General features: G+C 37.0%; 1 protein-coding gene across 1 annotated transcript in view; it reads right to left on the bottom strand.

The window, feature by feature from the left end:
* Window positions 1-27,967, bottom strand: part of ADCY2 (adenylate cyclase 2) — a 208,169-nt gene that overhangs the window by 8,534 nt on the left and 171,668 nt on the right. Inside the window, exons 17-22 of the mRNA XM_050320235.1 lie at window positions 19,289-19,408; window positions 14,751-14,935; window positions 13,218-13,302; window positions 6,590-6,748; window positions 1,411-1,557; window positions 166-273 (exon numbers count right to left, since the gene is read on the bottom strand). Of these exons, the coding sequence (XP_050176192.1) occupies window positions 166-273; window positions 1,411-1,557; window positions 6,590-6,748; window positions 13,218-13,302; window positions 14,751-14,935; window positions 19,289-19,408 (804 nt within the window). The remainder of the gene's footprint in view (window positions 1-165; window positions 274-1,410; window positions 1,558-6,589; window positions 6,749-13,217; window positions 13,303-14,750; window positions 14,936-19,288; window positions 19,409-27,967) is intronic.

Genomic DNA, 27,967 nt, shown 5'->3' with positions numbered 1-27,967 from the left:
GAAGAACAATTCACAGAGACTACTAAAGAATACACTTGTACAATATAATCTATGTTAATAAGAAAAAACTAGGCCACAGTATTATACAGAGCATGGATTTTAAAGAGCTGAATTTTAGCCTTCATTTGAACATGTTTTTTATTAAGCAAGAACATTTTCCTGTACCTGACACTGTTCTTGATTGGGTGTAGCACTCAGTCCTGTTGCTGCCATGTAAGTACTTCCAATGGTCTTTATCTTTTCAACTCCACTGAACTTTGGCTTTGACAATAACTGTAAAACAAGGATGTTTATTCATAATTCAGATCAGCAGCCTTGTTACTCTAACATCACTCAGAGCATCAGTTCTTAGAACAGTTTCAATCTAGACCCCAAATGGCTTCACAAACATATACAGGATGAAGAACTTAAGGATGGATAAAACAATGGTTACAGCCTCCAATGAAAGAGAATTTCTGTTGTCTGAAATACCTTTTTGTTATAAAGGCACTGAATTTATAGGAATGAGAATAAATTCCACCTTATTGTACATACAGCTCTTGAAAGTCAGGAGACTTTGCACTCATGAGATATTAGAACTGAGTCACCATGCGAGCCAACAGCTCGGCTTTAATCAGCTTTCTGAAAGTGAGCATCACTTCCATGTCAATGGGGTGCTCCATGTCAATAGGACTAAAATCCAAGGATTTTAGTTCATATCTCAGGTTGGTTTGGACATTGGACACACAGTGTTCTTCAAACGGGTTTGCTGTTAAAATACCCTTTATAGCTGCAGATCCACAAATCCAGACTGTACTCTCTGAGTCACAACACAATCTTCATACCTTTTACTGGTATCTTCATTACTAATAACTTTCTTAAAGACAAATACTGTTCTCAGTGAGGCCTTTCCACAATCCATCCAGCTGCCTTTTCACAGTCCATCTGTAGTCACACTCGTTACTTGCTTCTAACTTCAGGGAATGGAACATTAAAACTTATACAATCCTTTGATTTGCTTATGTATCAACTGATCAAGTGTGAGACCAACACAGATCAGGTATAACACAAAGTTGTATTTGACTTTAGAAATTAGTATTTAGAACCTGTAGTTAATATATGGCATGTAATGTGATGTGATGCCTCATGAGCTGCAGCTAAAGGGCAAAATTTTTCTATCAGATATACACATAGGGTACTTATTATAGCAAATCAAAAGCAACTGACTGTGATGTCAGAACAGTATCTGATTTATGCCACATAAATATCTTCTTCCTTTAATACTCCCTGTAAGTATTTACCATGTTACCAGGCACACAAAATTTCTTTTCTGACAGGCCTTCCACTCTCCCCTTCAAGTGTGTTTGTTTACTGTTGCATACCCTGAGTTATTAATATTGAAATCATAAGTCAACTGTTAGAAGTACATACATCATCGAAGTCAGCAATGATCTCATTCAGCAGCCTGAGACACTCCAAGCCTTCTTTATTTACATCAGATTCTGTGTAAAATTCCTTGAAATCCGGAACAGAGGCAAACATGACACAGACACAGTCATATGACTGATGATACAGATCCTGTCCAAAAGAAAACAGAACAGAGGGAAAAGCGATTATCATACTCAGCTGTAAATAAGTTTCCTTATTAACATGGAGTGTCCAGGTTCTGAAAAGGAAGGTACAGCAGTATTTGGAACGCCTTGAGACTTTGGCTGGGTGGGTTTTGGATTTAGTTGCATTTATTAATTTTAAACAGTGTATAAGCCAGCTTTTTAAAAGACTAAACATATACAGCTGCAAACATTTTAATGATTTTTTCCTTCTTGGTTCTTTCATTTTTCAAAATAATATCTAATTTATTATTAGTTGTTTGTGCTACTGTAATAACTAGAAAACTGAAACAAAATCATAAACTCAATGCACTATGAATGCATAATGCAACATAATCCTGACTGATAATTCCTAACCTAAAATGACAAGATGCCTAATAGGACAAAATAATTGACATTTCTTTTCCATAACAAGGTGCTGAGGCAAAGGGAAAGAAGTCACCTGAACTAAAACTTAGTTAGATTCTGTGACCACTGAAATGAGAGAGAGCATCTCTTATCCACAGGAAGATTCTGTTGCTAAAAATCACCACCCTCCCTCTTTCAGTTTTCTCTCCTGCCCTTAAACATTAAAATATCTCTTCTTTCAGGACAAATTCACATCCTAGGAAAGAAAGGAAGGAAAGAAAGAAAGAAAGAAAGAAAGAAAGAAAGAAAGACAGAAAGAAAGAAAGAAAGAAAAAAAGAAAGAAAGAAAAAGAAAGAAAGAAAGAAAGAAAGAAAGAAAGAAAGAAAGAAAGAAAGAAAGAAAGAAAGAAAGAAAAAGAAAAAAAAAAGGCATGAAGGAAGGCAGGCAGGCAGGAAATATTAACTAATACTTAAAAAAAATTAATATCTATACACAAAGGTTGCCACAGGAATAAAAGATGCTGCAAACTACTATAATGTAAAATTATCTTCAGGTTATTATTTGATTAAAAAAAGGATTTCAATACTCAGATGAAAAGGTGAATAGGATTTGTTCTGTGATTTCAAGAAGCATTGGATAATATTTCCCTTTTTACTTAGCAAAGCTTGGATTTTGCTATTTCATTGACAGTGTTTCTTTCTGGAAGAATGTAATGTGGATCTCTACTATTAATGTTCAACTGAAAAATAGCAGAACTATGGGAAAGCTGTTGACTGAAAACTGACTCATCCTAGCACAGGTGTGAGAGAAGTTTCTGGGCAAACATGAAAATAATGGCTGACAGGGAGGAACACAAGCATCTGGATGAGGTTAATTATTTATTACTAGATTTTGTCTGTATTTTCTAAGGATTCCATAACCAGAGCATCACTGAAGCTCCACCATGACTGGGTTCAGTAGGGATGGAATATATTGTTGCAGTTCACAGCTTTAGCTGTTACTCTGTTGTTGCATCATGAGTTAATTGTTTTAAGGATCCAGACATCTGAGAGTCTGCGGTGGGAAACCCAAGGGTTAAGCTGGCAAGGAAGCCTTCTCTGACTGTGGGAGCATGGTGTGTGAAGGAAGTCAAGAGGGGCACCCACTGGCTCACTGGAGCTGCCTGCTGTGAAGGGACTTTGGTCCCAGTTCAGGTGGTGCGAGTGTGACTGCCAGAGTGGCTCGTGGATGGCTGGACAGGGAAGTTTCCTTAACAAGGTACAGAGATTATATTCTGTAGTTAACTCAGCTTTCCTTCTATTTCCTTAAGTCACTTTCCCTGTAAATTGATTTCAATTTTGGGTGAAGGAATTCAGCAACAGTATCTCATTCCTCTTCCTTCCTCTTTAATACTGGGGCGATATCCACACCCATTAATGCTCTATAGCATAGTACCAGCAGAGAAACAATAACAAAAGGCACTGTTTACAACTAGATGACTAGTAATTCTGACTGTCACAATAAAAGTCAGAAAATTTTAAGAAGGCATTCCCAGTTAGTTTATTTTGATCATTCATAATAATAAAGGCTGTGGCAATAGAGTGTCTTAATTTTCCTATGAGTATCTCCCTTGAAACATTACTCTCAAAAATGTTTAATCAGAAAATTAAATGTAATACCATTCCAGGAAGGAAAAGCTTTGCTTCTTTTAATAAAGATAAAATCATCTTTCTTCTGCATTCAATCTTTTTTTTTTCCTTTTTAATAAAATCTGCAAGTATGTTCCTCTTTCTGTCCCCTTGTCTTCAGTGCCTGAAGATCTTCTTGGGACAGAGAAGGCAAAGTAGTCCAATTCTACCTCTTGCAAGGGTATGGTGGTCAGCTTCTCTGGGGTAAAATTTTTGCTCTAAGTAGGGTACTAGCTCCTGTAGCCAGAAAAACAGGATTCTTCTTGCTCAGTAGCAGGCTTGCCAGTTAGCTTACAGCACAAAAGCTCCTGAGCACTTCTTACTAATAGGGAATCTGAATGCTAACAGCATTAAAGAGAATGCTGCACAAGCCAGGTGCAGATATATTTAATCCTGCCCTGTTTCCTGTTCTTCATCTTAGATTTTTTCCTATCTTTCTCTCAACTGAAAAGTAACCTGTCTGGTACCCAGCATGCAGAACACAAGCAGAAGCTCAGCTCTGGAGGTTCTGCTAAAGCAAAGAAACCTTTATTACAGTTTGCTCTGAAGGAAGTTTTCTTTTTGCATATCAGCATTAGACAGTGTGTATCCTGTTATAAAAAGACCTTTGCTGGTCATCTGAAAGTACAGTGCCTTTGCTCCTAGTTAGCATTCATCCACTCATTTTTTCCCCCTTTCATTTCTTCCCCCTGCTCTTCAGTAGCACACTTTGTTTTCCCTTCTCTCCCTATAGCTGCACAAATAAAACACTGAGGGAAGTAGTATTTTGAAACAGACTATTCATCCATTAGCTTAATTGTAATCTCAGAATCTGTTTTAAACAGAAAAAACATACATAAAACCACGTTAACCTGAATGTTTGCAAATAAAGAAAATGTGGACAAATTTCAATTTAGTAGCTGCTGACCTACATATCTACAAAAAGAAAGGCCTGATCTGCCCTAACATCTTTAGGTGTATCTACATACATATTCAGAATGTCCTTTAAGGCTCAACACACCCTTGCTGACATTGAAACAAATCTGAAGACATGACAGATACTTATATTCCTGAACACTTCCAGGGATTTGAAAGGATCTTCCTTCTTTGAAAACTGTGTTTAAAGAAACAAAACAAGAAACAACTTCAGGTTTGTGATAGTTTGGACCTTGGCTCCCTGCCAAATGCCCAAACCTTCAGTAGCAGACCCCCCTTCCCCCTTCCTTCTTCCCTTAGGGCAAAGAAAGAAAAAAAAACTATAAAAATTAAAGAACCCAAAGTCAAGCTGCTTATATAAAAATATATATATTTACGTAAATCACAGTTATATACAGTTAAGATGCTATGTACATAGTAAAAGGGAATCCACCCCCCGAAGGGATAGGGAAAGGGGAAAAAAGGGACAAAAAGGGAACAAAAAGGGACACCGAATAGATATGCGCAATCAAACCCGAGAACTAGTAAAATAACTAGTAAAACAAATCTCACCACGTCCCTTAGAAAAAGCAGGATTGGCAGACACAGCCAGCAATCTCCAAACCTCCACGTGGCAGGACAGTGGACGCTGCAGGCCTCAGCCTTAGATAAGTGAGACCAATGCAGGGACCCACTGTTCCTGAACCTCGCCGGAAGAGAAGAGAGTGAGGTCTCTAATCTCTAACTTATTTATACCCTGGTTTACGTAAAAATCATATGGAATACTGGGTACTTGGCCACTTCCTTGGTTACAAACTGGTCACCAGGAAAGCCTAGATCAAAACCATCACAAGGTTGTAGGGTTTTTTGCCTTTTTTTTTGGTTTGGTTTGGTTTTTTGTTTAATGGATGCCATGAAAATCATGTCAAGTCATTTTTATTTCAACTGACATGATGTATTGGAGAGCTCAGCATATTACAATTTCTGTTCTTCATAACAATCAATAAAGCTCATTCCAACCTAAGAATCTTGAGAGGTGACAAGACAAATCCAGTTTTCAAGACAAAGGTAAGCAGATGTTGTTGTTCTGCTGGGGAGCTGAGGTAGAACAGCACATAAGAGAGAAAGCAATCTCCTGATGGGTTGCTGTGTTTAATGCCTTAAGAAGAACTGGAGCTGAGTCAACTTGGCTTCCAGCCAAAGTCTTCACTGCATTCAAAGGAATCCCACAGCAATTTTCATTCTGTGTGAGCTACCAAATGAGTATTTGCAGGGAATACTAAAGTATTGATATGAAGTACTGATTAGTATTGCTTAAGGCAAACCACAGTGAAAGGCAAGACACTGTCCTTTTTGACACAGGAGATCAAAAATGAATCCCTAAAGCTGCCCTCTCCTCTCTCTCATCAGTTTTGAAACAATTATTTGGTATGCAAAAGTAATTCAAACTCTTGCATTTAAGATCTCGAGAGCTGTTATTCTCTCTAAATAGTTCTATAGTTTCATTCTTTCCTCCTTTATTCCTATAAAGGAATATTAGGGCCAGAACTAATTTCCACCAAAGTAAAGATGGATCTTTTGGGTGACTTTTCTGGTGCTTAGATTACGTCCATAAGCAGAGAGTAAACAGGTAATTCAGCGTCCAAAACATCTTTGCAGAATTAACACAGACACTGTTTCAGGGAAAAGGTTAATCTTCACTCCAATAAGCAAGCTCTCCAGTCAACAGAAGAAAATTCAGAACCTGGTTGTAACTCCACTCTGATCACAGGAAAAAAAATGTCAGAATTCATATGATTTAAATTTAAATCCGTGTTGATTCAACCATCCTCTTTTGCCTACTCCTTACCTTTTTTTACCCTCCTTCAATAGGCAAAGTGCATTGCCACTTAATGTCACGTTTTTTACTTCAAGGTATTAAGGTGCATTCAGTGACGTAAAGCAAGCCTTTCAGGTAGGCAAGGGGGAATGAAAATGACCGTAAATCTATAATTCTGCGGTATGGACCTACTGTTCAAAACAGCATGAAGTGTACTTCCAGGATACACTGCTTTCTTACACAGAGCAGAGGATATACAGAGACAGCTGACCTCATTCTTCAGGTTTCTTGCCAAGAAGTGTTCAGCTACGTGGGCGGGAAGCACATTCTCCAGAAGCACCCGATTTAGGTTCTCCATGGTTTCAATCTCCTCCCGCTCTTTTTTGAACTTGTTCTTCCACAGGAAGTCTAACCTACAGTAATATTCATTCTGTTACAAGAGGACACAGAAGTAAAGAAACAATAGGCATCTTGTCCTGCTGGAGTACAGGTTTAAGAGACAAAATAAGCACAGTACAAAACCCCTACAAGGGCTATTATTTGGCCACTCGAGTACAATTCCAGATCCCCCAGAAATCAAACCCCAAGCATGCACTGTGTGACACGCATTTTATCAAACCCAACAAAAAGGCACAGGAAAGAAAAATAAAAGTTGTAAGGTGCCTTAAACAATGGAAGATTTATTTATTTACTCTCTGACTTTAGTAGATTCATTCCAGAAATCAAACACTGTAATCGAAACAATTTAATTTTGTAACTTAATATGGTTTTGCAAGTGTAGAATGTCACTTACAATAATGGACATTTCAGGAAGACCCTAACTTTTACCAACTTGAAATCATGTCATGCCATCAGCCTGGTAAAAAAGAAAACAGCCTATTCATATAACATATGTTCAGTTTATCAAAGAATGATCAGACTATCAAAAATGGCCCAATCAGTTGGACCAACCCAACTGAGTTTTGGTTTTGTTGTTTGATTTTTCCTTTTTGTTTGTTTGGTTGGCTGGTTGATTGCTTTTACAGTTCTTTCTATAAGGCGTTACCCTTCTTTTTTTTTTTTTTTTTTGTCCCAGAGTTTTCATAATAGCTTTTTAGTATCTACAACAATACCTGGATCTACATCTAAAGGTGTAACAATTTTGGAATACCAGTAAGTTTTGAGATCCAATTTCATTAAAAAGATGGTGAAAATTCATAAAAATACATAAAAATACATTTCTGTGGAACTCTAATTTCAATGTCAATTTTTTGTCATAAATTCTATGGCATTATATCTACAGTAAAGCCTCCTCTGGCTTACCTCATTTGAGCTGATATAAATCAAGAGCTATTTCAATGCAGCCTAATGGTTTAACACTACCATGCAGTCTCGATGAAGACTACATTATTAACCAAGAGAATATGATTATGATGACAATCTTACTACAGAAAAACCTAAAAATGCTAGTTAGTGTTATCAGCAGTCAGTAAGCATTCACATCAGAAATGAAAGCAGTCCTTTTGACTGGACAGTGGCTGTCATGGTGCATAATGATTCATAGATAATCCGTTGAGAACAGAGCCAAACATAAGAGTAGAAAGTTCAAATTAGATGGTATCAAAATGATTTCACAAGCTTTCGAAAGGCAATGAAAGTAAAAACTGGTGAAGCAAAAAATGTATCTGCCAAATACTTGCAGGATGAAAAGAACAGTAAGAGGAAAATGATGCCTCCTTGAAATGCATAGAGAGCAATACAATCAAGTGGCCTTTAAATTGGCTGATAAGGGTCAGGCACTATTTAGATATTAAATTACAAAATTGAAAGAGAACATCCATAACATGAAATCCTTGTTTCTTTGTTGACATACTCTCTTTGTGCTGATATAAGGACAGAATGCAGACCTCAAATGCACTGCAAAAGAAATATTCTGGCTCTTCTGACTAAAAGATAACATTCTTCTCAAAGTAAAATGGTTCTTAATGTCTTAGAATGGATCATCCTGTATCCCAGAAATCTGGACTTGGAATGTCAAATAAGCAAACAGGCTGGATATTTTCAATAATTACACATTACTAAAGGATATTTGCAGATTATAAGCAAATGAAGAGCAGACAGAGACTTAAATCCTTCTAAAGACAAACATGAAGGAACAGAGAACCTGACAGACTTCTGCAGGAACTTGAAAATACGATTTTATTGTTGCTCTGTCATCATGCGTCTCTTAAATGGCAATTATCTCTCTTATAAAGCTTGAGGTCATAAATAGGTTTTTTTTTTCAAAACTTTCCACATGATGCAAAATACATGCAGTCACTTTTTTAGTATGTCTTTTTTTATGTGTATATTAGATATTTATACATCTAAAAATTTAGGTGTATAAATATACATACACATAGATCATAAATTCAAATGCCACCAACTGTATTTATGCAGAAAAAATACAATAAAAACATGGGATGTCAAAATTATTGTCATAAATGGACAGAAGTAAAGTGGATGCCCGCTGAAATCAGACATTCACACATTGTACCAATCTTGTATTGAAAAGGTGGAAGCTAAGCTGAAGTCTTCAAAAAGATATTTCTTTTTTATGAGCTAATATTAAATAGATAATTCATTTACTACTTTACTATTTAATGAATGAAGTTTGGTCTGCTAAAAAAGGGGCAGAGAGAATTCAGAAGTAAGGCAAAATAAATCAGAATGTACTCTACAATTTGCTTTGAAATTAGAAAAGTCAACATATCATTTTTCAAAATTTATAATCAGACTTTTAAACCCAAAAAGCAATAGCTTATTAACTTGCTTTGAATTGTGGGAATTTTTTTGTTTACATTGTATGAAACCTGTGGGGGATAGCATGCTCATTCAAAACAGACCTAGTGTCAGAGAACTGACAAATAAATGGCAAGGATATAATGCAAATCTTTGGAAAAGAAGTGGAACAACAGAGCAAGGTACTTTGTAAAAAAACAATGATAAGAAAAAGAGCTGTATAGATATATCGGCTAAAGGTGATACAACTGGAGAAGCTGACACCTCTTCTGTAAACATGCCTCCATCTGTTACAAAGAAGTTAAAGGTCATGTGACTAGGAGTGAAATTTGTAATAAGTTTTCATTAAATTCTTCCAGACAAAGCTCTTGAAAAGACTACATCATCCAAGAAGAGAAGGATTCCCTCACATAAAAAAAGCTCAGTAAAAAACACAACAGAGTATACAAATAAGCAGTTTTCACAGTTGAGGAAAGTTGTCATAAGCATCTCAGCAGTAAAACAGCCAATGAAATGCAGTGTGGATAAACACAATATAATCAATAATGAAAAAAATACATAGCCAGCCTATAGAGCAATGGGATATGTATTATTTTAGATACTGTTGAGAAAGGAATTCATAGCCTATGTCAATAATGATAATTCAAAGCAGGCCATAAGAGATATTTAATGCTCAATAGTGTTTAAATGTGAGCACGCTTCTTACAAAGTCAAGCCCACACCAGTCTGCAATCTCCTGGGCAGGGTGCAAGAGTGACCATTCCCAACATATCGTCTGTTGCCAGCCTATTTTCAAACAACGCTAGGTGTATACACGCAAAAATAAATGAGTCACTTGGTCTCAGTGTCAGGAAATGATTGCAGCTTATCCTGGCATGACCATTAAAAAAAAGCAGTTCTACTTTCTCCACCTAACTTCCATCCTATGCTAATTTTTTTGGCACGAGCACTGTTGCAGCCACGTCATAAACCCTGGAAATAGATCTGGCTGAAAACCAACCATTTCTCCAGGGTTAATTTTTAAGCCTGATCATTTCCCTGTTTTGATGTAGAATACAGCTCCACAGCGAGCTGTGCCAGTAAAAATGAGAAGACACAGGGATAAGAATGAGCAGCTGATGGAAGGCCTACTTCTTCCAGCAGGGATACTGGCTGTGCAGCTAAAAGCTTTGGTTAAACCTGAGAATTAAGTTGTCTCAAAATTTGTAATGATATACTAACTCTCCCTCTCTTCACCCCCACTGAACCAGAGGCACATATTCCCCATCTCTGCTTTTGCATCAGGACAGGCTGACCTGTCAGGTGAGCAGGCTCACAGAGCCAGGCTTGTAGGAAAGCATCCACTTTTTGTTTGGATGAACATTTTGTTTACTCACTCTGGGGACAATGGCAGCTTAAGGGAAATGTAAAAGCCACTCCTTCAATCAGTGGCTATTATCTTAAGCATTTTTTAAAAAAGCAGATACCAAAAGAAGAGAAAAGACATATTATCTGCAAAGTAGAAAAATGCAATAACAAACAGAGAAATTACTTGTATATTACCCTCTGGAAGATGGGTAAGGAAGAATTTCCCTTTGCCTACACTGCCAAGATCGCTCAAAAGTGCCCTGCAAGTGACACTCAGTGAAAGCAGCAAACAGAAAGTTTAAAAACAGAAAGACAAATACTGTCACAAGACTTTTTATCAAACTGTGAAATTTATTATCAGTGTTGGGAATATCAGGAAGATAAAATGGGTTAAAAAGGGATCAGACAATGAAACAGAAGGCAGAGTGGCCAATAGCTGTTAAACACTGCCACAGGAATGCCAACTGGCAGAAAGTGGGAAGTATATGTTCCTCGAAGTGTCACTCTATGCAGGTTGATTTCCTCCCCTTTTCATTTTCCAAGCATTTGCTACCAATTAGTACATCAACAGTGCGCCAACTGTAACTTAAATGGCAGGTCTCGCTCCAGGTATGTATTAAAATTAGTCCATAACATTTGCTAGTAATATTTAGACTTTCCTTGAGAGTGTTTGAAAACACAGGTTTTCTTCTCCTTTTTTAAGGGATAATAAATTAGTAGGAAAAATCAAAGGCAAAACATTGATGAGTTACAAATAAGTGGTATCATGATGAGGATTCTGAACCTATAGCTTTGGAAATTAAAACTTTTTCCATTACAGGATCATTTCTCAGTTGCCATGACAGAGAACTCCTGTAGTTGCATGCAAAACAAACTTTCTTCTTGATGTGATTGAACCCTCAAAGAAATCTCTCCTTTCCAGTGAAGACAGTCCTTCTCTCCTTTTTTTTTGGTGTTGTGCTCATCATCTCCATCTGACACTTTGGTTGTCAGGGACTAAAGATTCTCAACTGGTGCAAAGAAGTACTTTTTCCCCCTTTCTGAGTGGAAGTAGCTGTGCTCCAGCCCCACTCTCTGTTACCACCACCAAATGAGCAAAATAATGCTGTGCTGGCAGCAAGGCAGATGAAGGATGTTATTTCTAACTGCAGAAGAATGTTCCCCACTACAGAAAATACTGCAGAAGCTGCCAGATAAATTTTTGCGTAGTAACCTGCAGGGCCTGCATGGCAATTTAAATAATAGTCATTATATTTCAAGGAATTTTAATGTAAATGAGTGATTTATGAACAGTCTGGGATAGGCTGTTCATGAGATCTCTCACAGACTGTCTCTTCCATTTCAGAGCCCTGTCATGTGCACTGTATCCTTTCTGGCACAATGGGCTGGGATTGCAGCTTTTAGGCATAGATCACTGTGGCAGGATAAACTCACCCTGATAAGACCTAAAATACAACCAAGCTATCAATCAAGCTACCATGTAAGATCAACTGCTGGAGCCAGGGTGTTGTCTTGGTGTTAATGACACTAAAACCACCCTGTTTCATCAAACTTCGAATATACACCCTGCTTTTTGAAGTCTGATTTGACAGATAAGCTGATAGCTGGCCTGTAAAGGTGTGACTAGCAGTCATCCACTTTATACTATAAAAGTCCAGTCCCCTCTCATGCAGTCAGGCTCTTCTGATGTAACATTTCTTGGGGTGTATGTGAGGACATTCCTCCCTTGGGCTGGGGATGCCCCCCAAGGATACTCCTGGAGGTTGAGAGAAAGAGGTCTCCCTAGGAACACTGGTATGGGTGAGTTACATCAGATCTCTACTTAATAGTTATTTCTTTTTGCTAGCTTTAATATAACTGCTTCAATAACTGCACTATACTACTTCATGCTATATTATACTCTACGTTCATATTGCGTAGTAAATAGTTCTGATTAAGATCTTTTGTCTGATCACTTGTATAAAATAAATCATTTATTTTATATAAATATTGTCATTTTGCCAATCATTAAAACTTGCAAGACAAAAGTTGTTCTATCATACCTCTACAATTCCTTAAATTTAAACCATTAACATAATCCAGGGCTAAGACTGGGTTTAGCTGCACCTAGACTCCTCTCTGAGGAGAGGTTTAGAAAGCAAGGGAGTCCTTTCTGAACCTCAAGACTCACTGGCAAGGCTTTACTTTTTAATAACTTTGTCTAAGCCTTCCACTCCCACCCACGACAATCATGGACAGGCTTGAGGATTTAGAGAAATAACTGCTCTTGCATCTTCCCTTAGCTTAGTATAGGTAAGACCACTGACATCGGACTTGTTCTGAAAAAGCGCAACTGGGTAACAAAAAGAGTAGTTTCCTGCTGGGTCACAATTTTAGTGCAACTGTGGCCTCAGCATGTGGTACAGTTATGTGGGCACGCTACATTGTTTCTGCGTCTGCATCAAATTGTAATAACTGTGAAGAAAATAGCTTGTAATGAAGCAACTAGGGGAGACAGCAGATGGATGCAGACAGATGGGAGCAAACCAGGAAGCTACAAGACAATATCGGTCAGAGTGACAAGCAACAGTCACAGTACACTATCAGCATAACGTCTCAGTGACAGCTACTGGTGAGTTCTGAGGACAAATTGGAAGGTAATAAATAAAATAGCTTTATAGATGCTTCTGACGCTCCTTTGCAAGGGTACGGGACAGAACAGAATAAAGGTGTTTCTTCGGGAAGGTGATAGGCTGCATGTGGCAGCTGGCACTGTGTCCACTGAGGCAGAAGAAGAGAATCATGCATCTTACCTGTCTACCCAAAACCAGTAATGTGATAAAGAATATGAACAAGGAAATCGAGCCCATTGTCTTCAGGTCTTTCAGTATTCCTGGCCTATGAAATAAAAACATAAGTAAAGCAGGCTGCTCAAAAGTTAAACCAATATTTCTTCAAGAACAGAAATAAGACCACAATTGATACTACTTGCTGGTATGCAAACTAAGAGCATTTAAATATTACATGCTTTATTACTTGATGAAATATCATTACTTATATTATGTAGCTTGAATTACTTCTACTACATTCTGTGCAAATCTGCCTACATTTTGAAGTTCAATAATTAGATGAGGACTTTGTAAAAATAATATCCTTATTCTATGTAGGCAGAATAAAAAGAGATATTTAATGCAACAATGCTATTTCCATAATAGAGAGCTTGATCATATCCAGTGAATACAGAGAAACAGAAACCAAAGCACCTAACTCCCAAGATACCTTTTCACTTGAGAATTACATGAGGCAGAAAGTAGATATAGTACAGAGTTCGTTAGAAACTCTACTTTAGCAAGACACTAGAGCTCTCCTCTGAGGCCACTGAAAGAAGAACCTTGGTGAGAAATTTAGGAAGGAAATACCAACAGAGAGCTTGACTGGCAAAATCATGGTTCTCCATACCATCCCACAGATATCCTTTCCACTAACGCAATGGAAACAGAGACCTGCATTTGTTCATTTAATCTTTTGGATTTAAGTGCAAAGAAAACAACACTTTTTTTTTTTTTTTTTTTTTAATTCAGATCCTTTTCCATTATTGTTACAGCACATGAAAAATTATACTGAAACTCTACTCCGAATATTCAGACTCTCTGGTGTGGCATATGCCACACAGCCTATACAGAAAAGAATCACCTCTTTGTCTTGAAAATGAGGTAGAAAATACATGTGTCCAAAAATTATTTTACAGTAGTTGGAATTGGAGTCATAAGTTTGGTCTTACATATTATCACCTGTAAAAACATTTCAGCAGTCTCATGGAAACTTTACATACAAATTCACAAGTACAGCAAAAAAAAAAAAAAAAAGAAAAAACAAACCAAAGAAAAACCCAACCCCCCCCAAACCAAACAGCTGTTGGTCTACTAATTTTTTCAATAGTTAAGACTGCATTTGTAAAGATTTAAGACTATGTACTAGTTCTGAGGAAGTTGATTTTATTTGGCTTGCAGCAAATATGCTTTAACAGCCTTAATGATGTACAGTCTGAGGCCCTAAAAACCTTGATGATGACTTCTTTGTAATGCCCATTATTACAAAAAATAAATATTAAACCATACTCTGCTTCCTACAGCATTTAATTTAAATGCCTTATCTAGACTTATTTCTTTTATTCTAATGCTCTGAGGTGTGACATTAAATCATGTACTAACTGCAGCGTGACAATGATTTTAAATTTTGACTCATAGATTACATAGCTAAACACATAAGAAAAAAAATCTGTTTCACGATATAAGAAGTGCCATAGGTAGTATTTAATTTCAGAATGACTGGAGTTATCCACCTACCTTCTAAGAGGTGCCATTGCATACATAAATTTGCTGTAGTCATCCAGCATGGGCCCATGAGTGTGCAGAAGGATAACATTGTAGCCCACCAATGCAATCAACATTATTACCATTTTCAACTCATAATTTATCCTCAGGAAAACAGAACAGGAAATGAGCCCTAATATGCAGCTGTATATAAAATACTGGCAAAGAAAAATCAAATGGAAAGCATTTAGAATTTGGCTCTTGAGTAGGAAATCATGCATAATAGAATGCTCAGGCTAGTTTAAAAACCAAGTTATTGACTAACCACTGAAGTATGCAATCTATCACAATCTGGGACACTATCGTTTATAGACAGCCAATAACAATCAGACGCTGGTATTTCATGAAAGAGACACATTTTTTTTTATTAGGCTTCAATTAACCGAAAACTCAAAAGAATCCAGATCATGGTCCTAATTTATACTCCCTAATTTTCACTCTCTGACACTTTTGATTTACTCATCTGCATTCATGGGACATCACTGCTGGTGTTGAAATCTAATGTAGGAGTCTACTGCTAGCAGACTCAGAAAATATTTATTCCTGTGCCGCTGCAGAATTTTCACTCATGCTTGAGCCCAACAATTACCCTGTACATATTGTTAGCACAAGGGTCAAGGTAAAAGACATGTCTAAAGACATGAAAATAACAATTCCATTGCCTATATTTTCAGTAATTATAAACTGATCCAACACATAGTTCTTATGAACCTCATAGATAAGCAATTTTACAAACTCTAGAAATACAGCTAGGGTAGAAAAAATACAAAGTTATTAACAAGTCCTATGTATAATATAAATATCCTTCTGTCAAATCCTCTTGAGTTATGACTATATAAGAACACATTCAATTGCTAAAAAAAAAAAAAAAGCCTTTTTCTTTCCTGTATCATATATATATATATATATATATATATATATATATATAAAAGTATGGTTGAAGTTAAATTCATGGAAAAATATTTTCTCTGGATGCTTTCTGGAAATTGATTAGGGCATCAAAATTCATGCTAAAAAAGGAATACTACATAATCCCTAGAATCATTATCTTAGTCTTTAATATGCAACATCTTTGCCAAAAATGCTTCCTGAAAATTACAGTCCTGCACCTTGTAAGGAAGTTTCTTTTCTGAAACTACAAAGTGTTCTATTTCTAGACATGCTATTTTCAGACTGCTGTTGACTTGTTGATGGCACTACTTTTGCAGAACCTGAATCAGTAATTTTGGAGGATCACTAAGAAGAATAATTTTCACGGCACCTATCAGACAGAATTGACCTGCCATTTCAATCTCTTACTGCAATTTGATTGAAGATCTGGTTGAAATAAGAAATAGATAGAACTATTGTTCAGAATCACCAAAAATAAAACTACTCTGATGACTGCATTTCACAGGAGGTCACAATCCAATTTCAGTGCTACATAAAAGTAGCTGCATCCATTTTTGACTCTGTAAGGCACTCTACTGGTAAAACCGGTTTTCCTAAAAGAAAAAAGCAAAGGCAATATCTTGAACACGCAACTGGATGCTGTTTGACAAAGACCAAGAAACTTTCAAGTGGAACAATCTCTGACAACGTCCCATAGGAATGCATAGAACAGATTGAAAATTTCAGCTAAAATTTCAGACAAGGGTTGATGGAATAGAGAAGAGTGGTACAGCCACACATTTAAGAATGCAGACAGTGGTACTGTGCACTGCAATGCAATATTTCAGTACGCAACTAGCAGATCTGTAGAGCTGGCAATCCACATAGCAGTGAGTCTGAGCAGGTGCATGGTTTGCTTAGCTGCAGGATAACCTTAGCCCGCTCAGACAACTTATCACAACTACAGAGCCTGCAGGCAATTCCCACTCTGCAGCAGTGGTGGTGCCACCTCTGTGGCCTCAGCTTTATCTAACAGTGCAGCAGCAAGTTCTCATGGTTGTCACTTTTGTCTCACAGCAGAAACAGTGAATAGAAATGTTTCCTTTTAAGAAAATCCTCTAACAGCTCAAAAGAGAGAAATACTGGGTAACCTCTCCACAGGCAGAATCTGCATCTCATGGACAATTCAGGGTTCTCAGCATCTGAAGGGGCATAATTCCATCTATCCTCTTTTTCCTTCTTGTGCTAGCTCAAATAAAGGGTATTTTAATCAATACCTTACAGAGTCTGGGTGCCCTTCTTACTGAGTTTACAGGTCTGGTGCCTTGCACCCTTAGGATCCAGCCCAGTGCATTTGATCTATTAAAATTTAAGATCTATAGCAGTTCTGTGGGTATAAAGATCTTTACTGAAGTAAGAAGGGATTCTACTCTCATATGTCTATAGAGAAAAACTTGAGAACAAAGACATTACTATAACTTTTATTTATTTTACATGTGGAGATGGTAGCACTGACACCAGACTCTATTTTGTCACAGGAACAGATATGTATGTCTTGAAATCTCCCAGGTTTAACTTCCATTACATAGAAACTTCCGAAGCATCATAGTAAAACTACACAAAACTAAACACAAAAATGTCCCTATAACTTACTGTGGAATCTTTGCTAAGTCTTTAAAAAAGCAAGCAGTACAAGTCAGAAAAGTTATTTTGAGAGATGGAGGAGGAGGAGAATCAATTACTTTCCTTCAAAATGAACTTATTTCAATTGGCACTAAACCAATTCCCAAACCTCTTATTTACTCATTTTAGATGACATAGTCAATATATCTGTCAGGTCCACTATCATAAATCACATAAAGTTTATTGACATGAATAAAGCTTATACCTAACACACAGACTCAAAACATTGAATTTTTAATTTAAGGAAACAAACATTTGTCAGCTTAAGTATTCAATACCTCGTTCAATGAAGACAGAGGAATTTTATTTCCATATTAAAAAAAAAATTAATATCAAAAGTGGTAACTCAAAAGGAATTTATAGATTTTTCAAGCTAAAAGTTATGTAGTGCATGGAGATGAAAACAATGTGTATTTGAGAGATGTTTTAAAGTTGTAAAAAATTTTGGCTAACCTAAATTTTTCATTTACTACTGTCAGAAGTGAAATTTTAACATAATTTTTTGGTGCTAGTTTATCAAAGTTTCTTAGATGAAAGAATGTGTTCTAATACTTTAAAAACAATATAAACCATGAATTGCTGGAAATGTGTCAATTCCAAGCTGACAAACATCTTAGTTATACACAGGGAAACAAACAAAGAAAAAGCAGATTGAATCTTAACAGTAAGTATAATTTATGAAAACTATACCCTTTGTTGGAGAACTTACTGGTAAAAAAACCCACAAAATGCCTTTCAAGAAGCTCAGAACCATAACAAGAAATAGAAAAGAAGATGACTAGACAACCTGGTAACTAAAGAAGCAAATAAATATAAATAAACACTGGAAAAATCTATTTCTATGTGCTTGTGAGTGTGAACACATGCAGAGGATGGAAGAAGGACTACGTAATTTCTTTGTCAACATTATTACTTGATGTCAGACCAAAAGTAAATGTAGGCACCTATCCATACCTGGTGGCATTAAGTTAGCTAAAGTTGAAAATGAGAAACAGGAACTAATCTTCCTCTGTAACTCTAGCAGGGACATGATGAAAATCTTGAAGTGCTGCAGTTACTGCAACTGCTTTTTTTCCAGGGGAGTTCTATACATAATTAACATCTTGCTTTTGTGTGTGCCTGGGATTGTTTAGTTTGACACAGTGAACAGCTACTCCATTTAAAACATATTGTGTGGAAATCAGCATACAACATTTTAGTAATGGTCTCATTATTTCACCATAGAGATAAAATAATCTCCTTTCTCCTCTTGTTGCCACCAGCTTATTCATCTGAAGACTGTTGACCTATTTTGACACAATATACGGCTTATTATGTTCAATGGCAGGTTTTTTGTAATCCTTTTAAGAATAACAGCTCTCTAGGAAATAGTTCCCATTTTTTGCAGCAATGTCCTCCTCCCTCTTCTTGCATGTGCCGTTATGCTTTTGTTCACACTAAGACACCTTCTACAGATCAGTTCAGATCTTTTAAGCAGTTTATACAGTGGTACATCAGTGTTTTCTTTTCATCCCTCTTACCCCCACCTCTTAATCAAATATGCAGTGACAGAAGCGTGACAATCACAGATTTCACACTTACTGTCAATGATGAAAATGGTGAATATTTTCAGGTCAGCCACTGGACCTTGTGAAACCTGTCTGCAGAGCAACCTGACTTTCAGTGCTTTGCAGACAGTGTGTTATCCTGATATCTTGTAATGCGTTGACACGGGTGAGCTACATTTCCTGGTTATCATGCTGTTTCCTGCTTTTTTAATCTGACATTCATTAAAACCTCTATTTTTAGAAGTATCAACCTCCTTTAACTTCCCACTTCAAATGCAGTTGCAGGTGACTGAAAAAAAAAATCAAGCTTTTACAGCAGTTCTAAAAACTGGTGGGTGTTCAAGCAGATCTGGCAACAGTCAATTTAGTGTAATTGTTGTAAACAAACAAAGAAATGTAAAATGAACTTACCGGTAGGAAAAAACAGTTGTTTTGTATACACCACCGTGTCTGATTACTTGAATTAGGAAAACTTGCATTTGATGAATTAAGAACTGATGGGAAAGCTATCACAGCATTATCCAGGAAAAACTAGAAAAAAACCCAACATATAATCCATTAGTTTGACAGCTGCTTAAGGTCAAAATAGAGAAGAGAAATGGAGAAGCAGAGAAAGCCTTGCCAGTAACCATTCAACTTTGGTATTTCACTGAAAACTGAAATAGTAAAGGGAAAATGACATCACATGATTACTTGCTCATACACAAGCTCACACACACAAGAGACAATGATGAAATAAATTCAGTATTAGTAATTCCTGGGTTTACATCAACTGAACGTCCTATTTAAACACAGGAAGAATTAAAGAATGAATGAGAGGTCTTAACTGAAGTTGGTTTATGCAGATGTAATAATATAATAATGTTGGTAATAATATTGGGACTAATGTCATTGAAACAGAAAAGTGGATCCAGTATCTCCTGGGTCATCAAATTCAGCCAGTTACCATATGGGTAACCATCATCATACAGACCCACTCGATGCAGTGATCCAGTGCTTTCTTAATGATTTAGATTTTGGTGACTATGTTAATTCCAGTAGTTTGAATCTCAGCATTTAACCACTATTCATGTCCAGTTCTCATGGTTTTTTCTTCTTGTGATAATCTCATCCTTTAGCTTTCAGATAGCTCCTTTCTCTCCCTAGTATTTACATTTCTAATACATAATGCCATATCAGCCTTCATTATGTTCATCAATCTATGTTTTTCTAGTTTCTTCCATGAAAACAAGTTCTTCATTCCCTTAATTGTTCTAGTAGTCACCCTCTGTACATACTTCTTTCAGTTCCATCTTATGAGTGATCAAAACTGCAAACACACTTCCAAGATTTGATCAGTGAATCAAGCAGTAGCACTAGTGCTAATTCTGCAGAAAATATCTTTTCATACATCTAGAATCATAGAATCACAGAATAGTTAGGGTTGGAAGGGATCTCTGGAGATCACCTAGTCCAACTCCTGTGCCAATGCAGGGTCACCTAGAGCAAGTTACATGGCAATTTGTTCAGGTGGGTTTGGAATGTATCCAGAGAGCGAGATTCCATGACCTCCCTAGGCAGCCTGTTCCAGTGCTCTGCCATCCTCAATGTCAAGAAGTTCTTCCTTGTGTGAAGTGGAAATTCTTATGTTTTAGTTTATGGGCATTGCTCCTTATCCTGTTGCTGGGCACCACTGAAAGAAGTCTGGCACCATCCTCTTAGCACCTGCCTTTGAGATATTTATATATATTGAATAAATTGAATATATAAATTGAACTTTATTATGCTCCTTTGCTCACAGTTGCAAAACCTTAATAGCTCAGTGTACCTCATGCAACTAGGGCTCAGACAGATCATGAATTTATGGCTGTTTTAACACATCACTGCACATTGACATCACCACAGCCACTAACATCATGCTCACCAAATGTGAGGTAGCTTTCCTTTATCGGGACTCTCTAAGGTAAATGCAGTTTATACCTACCATGAGTTAAGAGCAGTCATATGGATGGTTATTGTGATTCTGTTGAGTTGACATTAAACCCACATAACTGATTAAAATCCTGCACTCATCGCATCTTCATCTGATGAGCTTCCAACACGTATCAGAAATTCTTGACATTACTCCGTCAACCCAACCATAATCTTGAGCTTTGCACTACGAAATTTAATCCTTGTTCTTTTCCTCAAATCCTCAGCTGACTTCTTCCTTTCTAAAGTCCCAAGCCTTTCCTCACAGACACTTACTGTCACCTTAATTTCATTAGTAAATTTTACAGTGTCTCTTACACACTAAATGTGAAAATACACACTGGTTTGACCAAAGTAGAGCTCTACAGGTCGCCTCCCTCTCATGCGCTGTTCTCCACAGGTAGTCAGTGTGTGATCCACCTCTAAATTCTTTCCCCATCTCTCTCTTTACCTGCTATTACAGAGAAAACCAGCACAGTTTCACTCAGATCAACCAAATATGGATCAAAATGCTTTGCTAACATTAGATCTGGTCAGCCATAGCTCTGTACAGCCAAGTCTTGAAAACTTCCAAGGATAGAGACCCCTCAATCCCCCTTGGCAACAATCTCAGCACTGGACTACATGCACAGTGACTTTTTTTATCTTTTTAAAGACTACTCAATCTCCGATGCCACCATACCTGGTGAGTGCCCTTTGATATGTTTTGTGGCATTGCTTAGAAGAGCTTAAAGCCATTATCTCTGTAACGCTCCTTCAACACAAGTCCAAGCTTGTGGACTTGCAAAGGTTATAAAAAAATAAAATAAAATAAAATAAAATAAAATAAAATAAAATAAAATAAAATAAAATAAAATAAAATAAAATAAACTACTACCAATACCAAGTTGACACACTTTGTACACTTGCATTTTCAGGTTGTGTTCCTTCACTAGGATAGTTCTCTGACTATATATGTGAAACTACACATAATTAACCTGCAATCAGTGAACTATGCAGCCAGGATCAGTATCAGTAATACTGATCTGTTGATCAACCATGAAACCAGACCCTACAAAATGTTAATAAACCCCTACAGATTTTGGAACACCCTTCTATAGAGATCTCTGTAGAGATCTCAAAGATCTCTAATGGCTCGTACATGCACAATTATATGCACATCTGCCTCTTCTCACAGGACGCGTGGGTGAAATGCACACACTCTTCTGGGAGTGCAGGTTACTCTACCTGCACACTCCCCTGCAAGGAGATGTGGGTGCTCTAGTTTTATGTGCACTTGTGCAACTCCCAGCAAACTGTTAATGCACATGCTAGAGAGAGAGCACCCTGTGAGTTTCTGCTCACAGACAAACCTGAGGTGTGACCCTGCTTGTCACAGCCCGTGCTGTTGCCTGCCAGGTAGAGAGCAGGCAGCTCACGGTATCTGACAGCAAGGCTGCTCTTGCTGACTGAGGCAGTTGTGATGACAGAGGGGTGACTTAGGATTCTTGTTAAACCAGGTTTGGACAGGCAGCTATTTCCACTCGTAGCTCTATCTCCTGTTACACATTTCTCTGTTTCTTGTACTTCTTTTCCCACTATTTCCTTTCTTTTACTTCAGAATTCTTTCTGAAGTTGCTTGGTTACTTTTTAAGCCAGCTCATCATGCCCTTCCTCTTTAACAGAAACAATTTTGGGCAAAGGCCTTTCAGACAGCTTTAAGCATTTAATCCCCTGCTTGTCTCCAAGTATTTAATAGCTGTTGTTAATAAGAGCATTTGCCAAAGGTCTCCACATCCCAGTAACAGTGCATATACTTTTTCTGTAAACACAAAATACCTATTTAGTTTTAGAATCTCACCCTATGTATGTCCACAGAGCAAAAAATTATATAACACAAAGAACTCAAATGCAATTATATTATATAAATTTATATGATACATATATATTTATATATATATATTAATTTATATTAAAGTATTTTGGTTTTGAACTTTATACAGGGCATTTCTAACCTATAAATGTTACCTGTATACACAGAACACTCGGTGAAATATGGTGTATCTATGAATACAAGAATAAAAAGGGAAAAAAAAGGATATGGAAACATTGTCACCTCCCATGAGCTAAACAACACTTATTCTGAATGATGTGTTTGTACTTGTCTTTCTTGTCTCTCATCAGTTATCTACATTTGCTATGAAGCTTTGAAGATATATATTGTTCTTCAACATAGTATTTTTTGTAAAAGTCAGTTCAGTCCTACTAAGCAGTCACACCTACTCAAATGACTCAAATGAAAGCAGTATTTTTTATGAATACCTATGTTTTCCAGGGAACATCTGAGCATGCTACCATTAAATCCTCATTTTAACTTCACATATTCAAACAACTTTTTCTTTTTTTGTGTTCGTATAATCTGCAATCCTCTTTTTTTTTGCCTCACATGATGGAAATACCTGCTGTGCAGCTATTTATTTCAATAGGAGCCATGCGGTGACAGACCCTCTCCTCAAAAAGAGAGATGAGCAACTTAGTGCATCTGTCTTCTTATCTGAGCAAGAATCATCACAAGCCAACATACATACATAATACACTAATATAGATCTCACAAAAAAAAAAAAAGCAGCCATATTTCTCACTGAGGTATGAAAGTACTTGGATGTCAAATGTGTATCTCAGCTTCCTTTGAAAAACGCCAGTTGGTCTGGCAGTTGAGTCAGGACTTTTATCCACATATCTACATATGAATGCCTCAAGAATAGTGTGGAGGATCCCAAATTCTGGTATCATTCCTCCTCTTCACAAGCTCATAAGCAGGAGTTTAAGGAGCGCCTGGAATGTTAAGTACCTACCAAGAATATTAAGCATTTTTTAAAAACAGAAGAGGTAATGCTGAGATATCAGTTAGTTGGAAAAGGATGATGAAGATCCAGAGAGTACTGCAGTGCATTTAGCAGAATCTTTAGAACATTTTCTCTCTGGGTTTGTACAACATTTCTTAGCTTCAGAGTGCTCATGCACCTATATAAGAGACATGTCATGTGGTGTATCTCTTGTTCAGGGTCAAAATGTACCAAATTCTAGTTGCTCAATAATTTAATTTTTTATAAAAGTTTGTGTGCCAAGTGAAAATACAAAACTACCTTTGTGCCACTATGTATTCAGTTCCCAGCAGCAGGTAAGAGAGATGAGAAGCCTGCTGGGCTTTTACAGACTCAGATACCACCATGGTATTTGACACATATGAAGAGATGCTCACTTATGAGGTTTCATCTTTGCTGGTCTGTGGAGCAAACAGTCATGAGACAGCAAGACTCTCTCTCTCCCCATACACCTGAAAGACACCTTGAACTGCTGCAAATATTTCAGAACAGTGTCTCACCTGCTACTGCATCCCAGCTAATCTCATGTACCTAGACTGATATTGATTTTTGTAAGTTTCCTAAATCCTATCTATAATCTGGAGTAGATTTGTGATGGAGCCCTGCAAGTACCACTTAAATGAAGTGACTGCAACTCTGCCTCCTTCCAGTTCCCAGGCCAGGTCAAATCTCTAGGCAGTGTCTGCTTATTTTCCTTGAAAGACATGCAGCAGGTACCCTCCAAAATGGGCTCTTCAATGTGCTAGGCACTGTGGGGACATATAATTACAGCATATCTGCCAAGTACCTTGCTTATTAAAAAGGTCAGCAATCGCATTAAGATTCAGCTTCACTAAGTGGAGGGTATAGTAAAGAAACCAACTTCCCCCTATAAGAATGAGAGCAGGTTTGCTTAACTATTTGTCATTATTTAAACACAGGATATCATTCATGACTAGAGGGGGCCACAACACTTGCATAATTTAAGGCAGTTCATTCTCACAGACATGCATTAACAATGGAGCAAAACCAGTCAAATCTCAGTCAGTCTTCACATTTCAAAAGACATTTCTTTAAGACGAAACAGTCCAGTTGTTAAAAATTCACTGAATGAAAAGACAGGAAAGCAAGTAATATCAGAGGAGGGCCACAAAGATAGTCAGAGGGCTGGAGCCTCTCTCCTATGAAGAGAGGCTGAGAGACTTGGTGTTATTCAGCCTGGAGAAGAGACGGTTCTGGGGCGACCTTATAGCACCTCCCAGTACCTCAAGGGGACCTATAAGAAAGATGGGGACAATTTTTTTAGCAGGGTCTGTTGTGATAGCATAAGAGGTAATGGTTTCAAACTAAAAGAGGGTAGTTTCAGACTATATATAAGGAAACTTTTTTTATGATGAGGGTTATGAGGTACTGGAACAGGTTTTCTAGGGAGGTGGTGGATGCCCCTTCCAGGAAACAAAGTCAGGTGGGACAGGGCTCTGAGCAAGCTGATGTAGTTGAAGATGTCCATGCCTGTGGCAGGGTGGGTTGAACTAGATGCCCTCTTAAGGTCCTCCTTTTCAATCCAAGCTACTCTATAATTCTATGATCCCGAATCTTTAGATTGGTAGTTAGAGAACCTTACTGGGACAGTATAGCCCTAAGATCATGTTGCTGTGTCAAGGACATTCATGCATTTGATGCAGAAGTCACTGAAACCAAGAGCTGTTCCAGCATTCTTTCACCATGCCATGTTTCTTGAAATCACTTGAATTCCAGAAGATGGTGAGGCACAATCATTGTATGCCATCATTCATTCAGCTTCCAAGTATCAACCCTTTGCAGTCATGCAGTCCTACCATCTCTCTGAGATGTCTGGATTTTTCCCAGCAGGATACTTTCTTATGTTTGGTTTAAAGAAGGTCAGCTTGACAAAACCAGTTTTCCTCAGCCACTGATTTTTGTCCTACTCTCTACGTATATACATATCTAATGCTCATCCTCTCCCTTCAGCTAAGAAGTATTTGATACCTACATCACATTAGCTGATTTTTCACTTCCCTCCACTGATCATGACTATATACCTCTCAGATGTGAAGACTAGATTCAGATGTCTGCTGAAACAGCTAATTTGAAGTAAAATTGCATCCCCATTCTTTTCCAGTGTTCCATGACCATAAAGACTGAGTTTTATTTGACATTTTAGTCTTAATTATGATTTATTAGGTGTGGGATGGTTAGACGCTTTTTGTCTCCATTAAATCTTAATGGCTACATTTTGCCTTTTTCTACTGAAAGGGTTCATGGAAATAAATGCAGTTAATGGACTCCGCTATTAAGTACATGTTGCTTGGAGATATAATAATGATACTTCAGAGTCTCTCCCACAATTTGCTATTAATGTTAAGGAAATGCAAATTTCACAATCACACTTAAAGTCATTGTTGCTAGTCAAACTATTAAGGTTTAGTTTCAAGGGGGGAATTGTATTTAAAATTATCATCTCATGAATATCATGGAACATGATTATTTGTAACACTAACATTACTGATAAGGCACAAAGACTTTAAAATACAACCTACTGGGTTTCACTACAACATTTAGTCCACCTAAAATGGGACTTGAGCCAACAAAATTAAAATATTTTTCTAAAAATAATGTACTGAACAACTGGTTTTTTTAATGCTAGAATGTCTTTTACTAGTTGAAGGCCAAATTGGAAGTGGGCTGTACACACAAGTAGAACTTTAGTCTAAGCAAAAAACAGTTGCTGACCATATTTCCTTTTACATTTTTTAACTTAATAAATAACCATATGCACAAACTCTAACTCAAAGTATATTTTAAACCCAAGTAAGTTCTTTCTTTTCCTCTTATACATTTATAGGATTCAAAATAAGAGAAAATCTAATCAGGCATTCATTTTACAAGTTACTCCATCTCTAGGTTTTATCCTGTTGTATATAAATAACTTCTGCCTGGCCAAAAGTTATAATTCAAAAAAGCATATAGTCTAGAGCTGAGGACAAAAGGTCATGGGGAATCAACAGCTTTTCAGAATAACTGTTCCCATTGCTAACTGCTATCATTGCTGAAAAGTGGGTTTATTATCTCATTTCCAGCCATTGCTTCTTTGAGTTTCTCCTCTACCAGCTTTACACAGGCAATTAATTTGGTAAATTTTAAATGTTGAAAATGGAATTTTTTAGTCTATCTGCTCTTCTCCAAAAACACAGGAAAAAGAAAAATCAAAAAACCAACAAAAACAAGACTAGAAAAATTCAACTGTAAAAATGGAGAAAAGGTACTACCAGAAATTTCAGTTGTTCACATTTAAAAGCCCGCATTACACATAAAGCCCACATAATACCCTCGGATGAGCCTAGTACTTACAGTAAAAAATGATTGACTAAGAGTCCCCTGAAATGTTGTGGGGAAACAAAACAAAACAGAGTAGGTATTATCAATCTCTGAGTCCTTTCTGAGCCGCAAAAGTACCAGCAACTCAAGGAAGAGCTAGAGATGCAATTTCAAAAGCATTGAAATGCAAATCTCACTTACTTGAAACATGACTAATATCTATGCATTAATGTTGTAATGAAAACATTACCTAAATAAGTATTAAGGAGTTCCTATTTCGCAAATACAGAACTGAACTGGAACACCTTCGCAGGTTTAGGAACAGAAACAGCCTAGCCAACAGGACAAAACAAAGGAAGTTTTTTGATCCCATATACTGCTCATCTCATTAGACAACACACTCTCAAGAATAAACAAGATCATTAAGATTCATGCTTTAGGTAAACTAATGACAGATCTAATCTATATTTGCTATAGTTACAAAAGAATAATAGAATTACATGGATTTTCCCTACTGGGAGAGAAAAGCACAGGTTGAAATGACTAAAGTAGATAAAAGTCCTAATAAATTTGTAGTTCAGTATATTTGGAGTTTTGATGTGACTTTGAATTTTCTTATTTAAAAAAATGTATACATTATAAAAAAAAGTATAATTTATGATAAGGTTGGGATCAGCGGAGAAGAGTCACAAAACTGAATAGAGCTGAGTTTGTTTCACACAAAGTCTTCCACACATTCTGTGAGGAGATACCTCACTCTTTCAGCAATGCTCTGTTTTTCTAAGCTGTGCATAGATGATCAAGGGACTTGCACAATTCAGATCTGGAATTTAATTATCAATTACAAATAATAATTTTCTTTAACATATTTAGCCAGGTTCTGAGCTCTTGTTGAGCATCCTTTTTGCAGAGGCTCCCATTGCACAGTATGTTTTCTCTTGCTCTGCTTTCCATTTCT

The sequence above is a fragment of the Myiozetetes cayanensis genome, unplaced genomic scaffold (genome assembly GCF_022539395.1).
Source record: "Myiozetetes cayanensis isolate MyiCay16 unplaced genomic scaffold, myiCay2020 scf1, whole genome shotgun sequence".
Lineage (NCBI taxonomy): Eukaryota > Metazoa > Chordata > Aves > Passeriformes > Tyrannidae > Myiozetetes > Myiozetetes cayanensis.
This window is presented reverse-complemented; position numbering and strand designations above follow the sequence as displayed.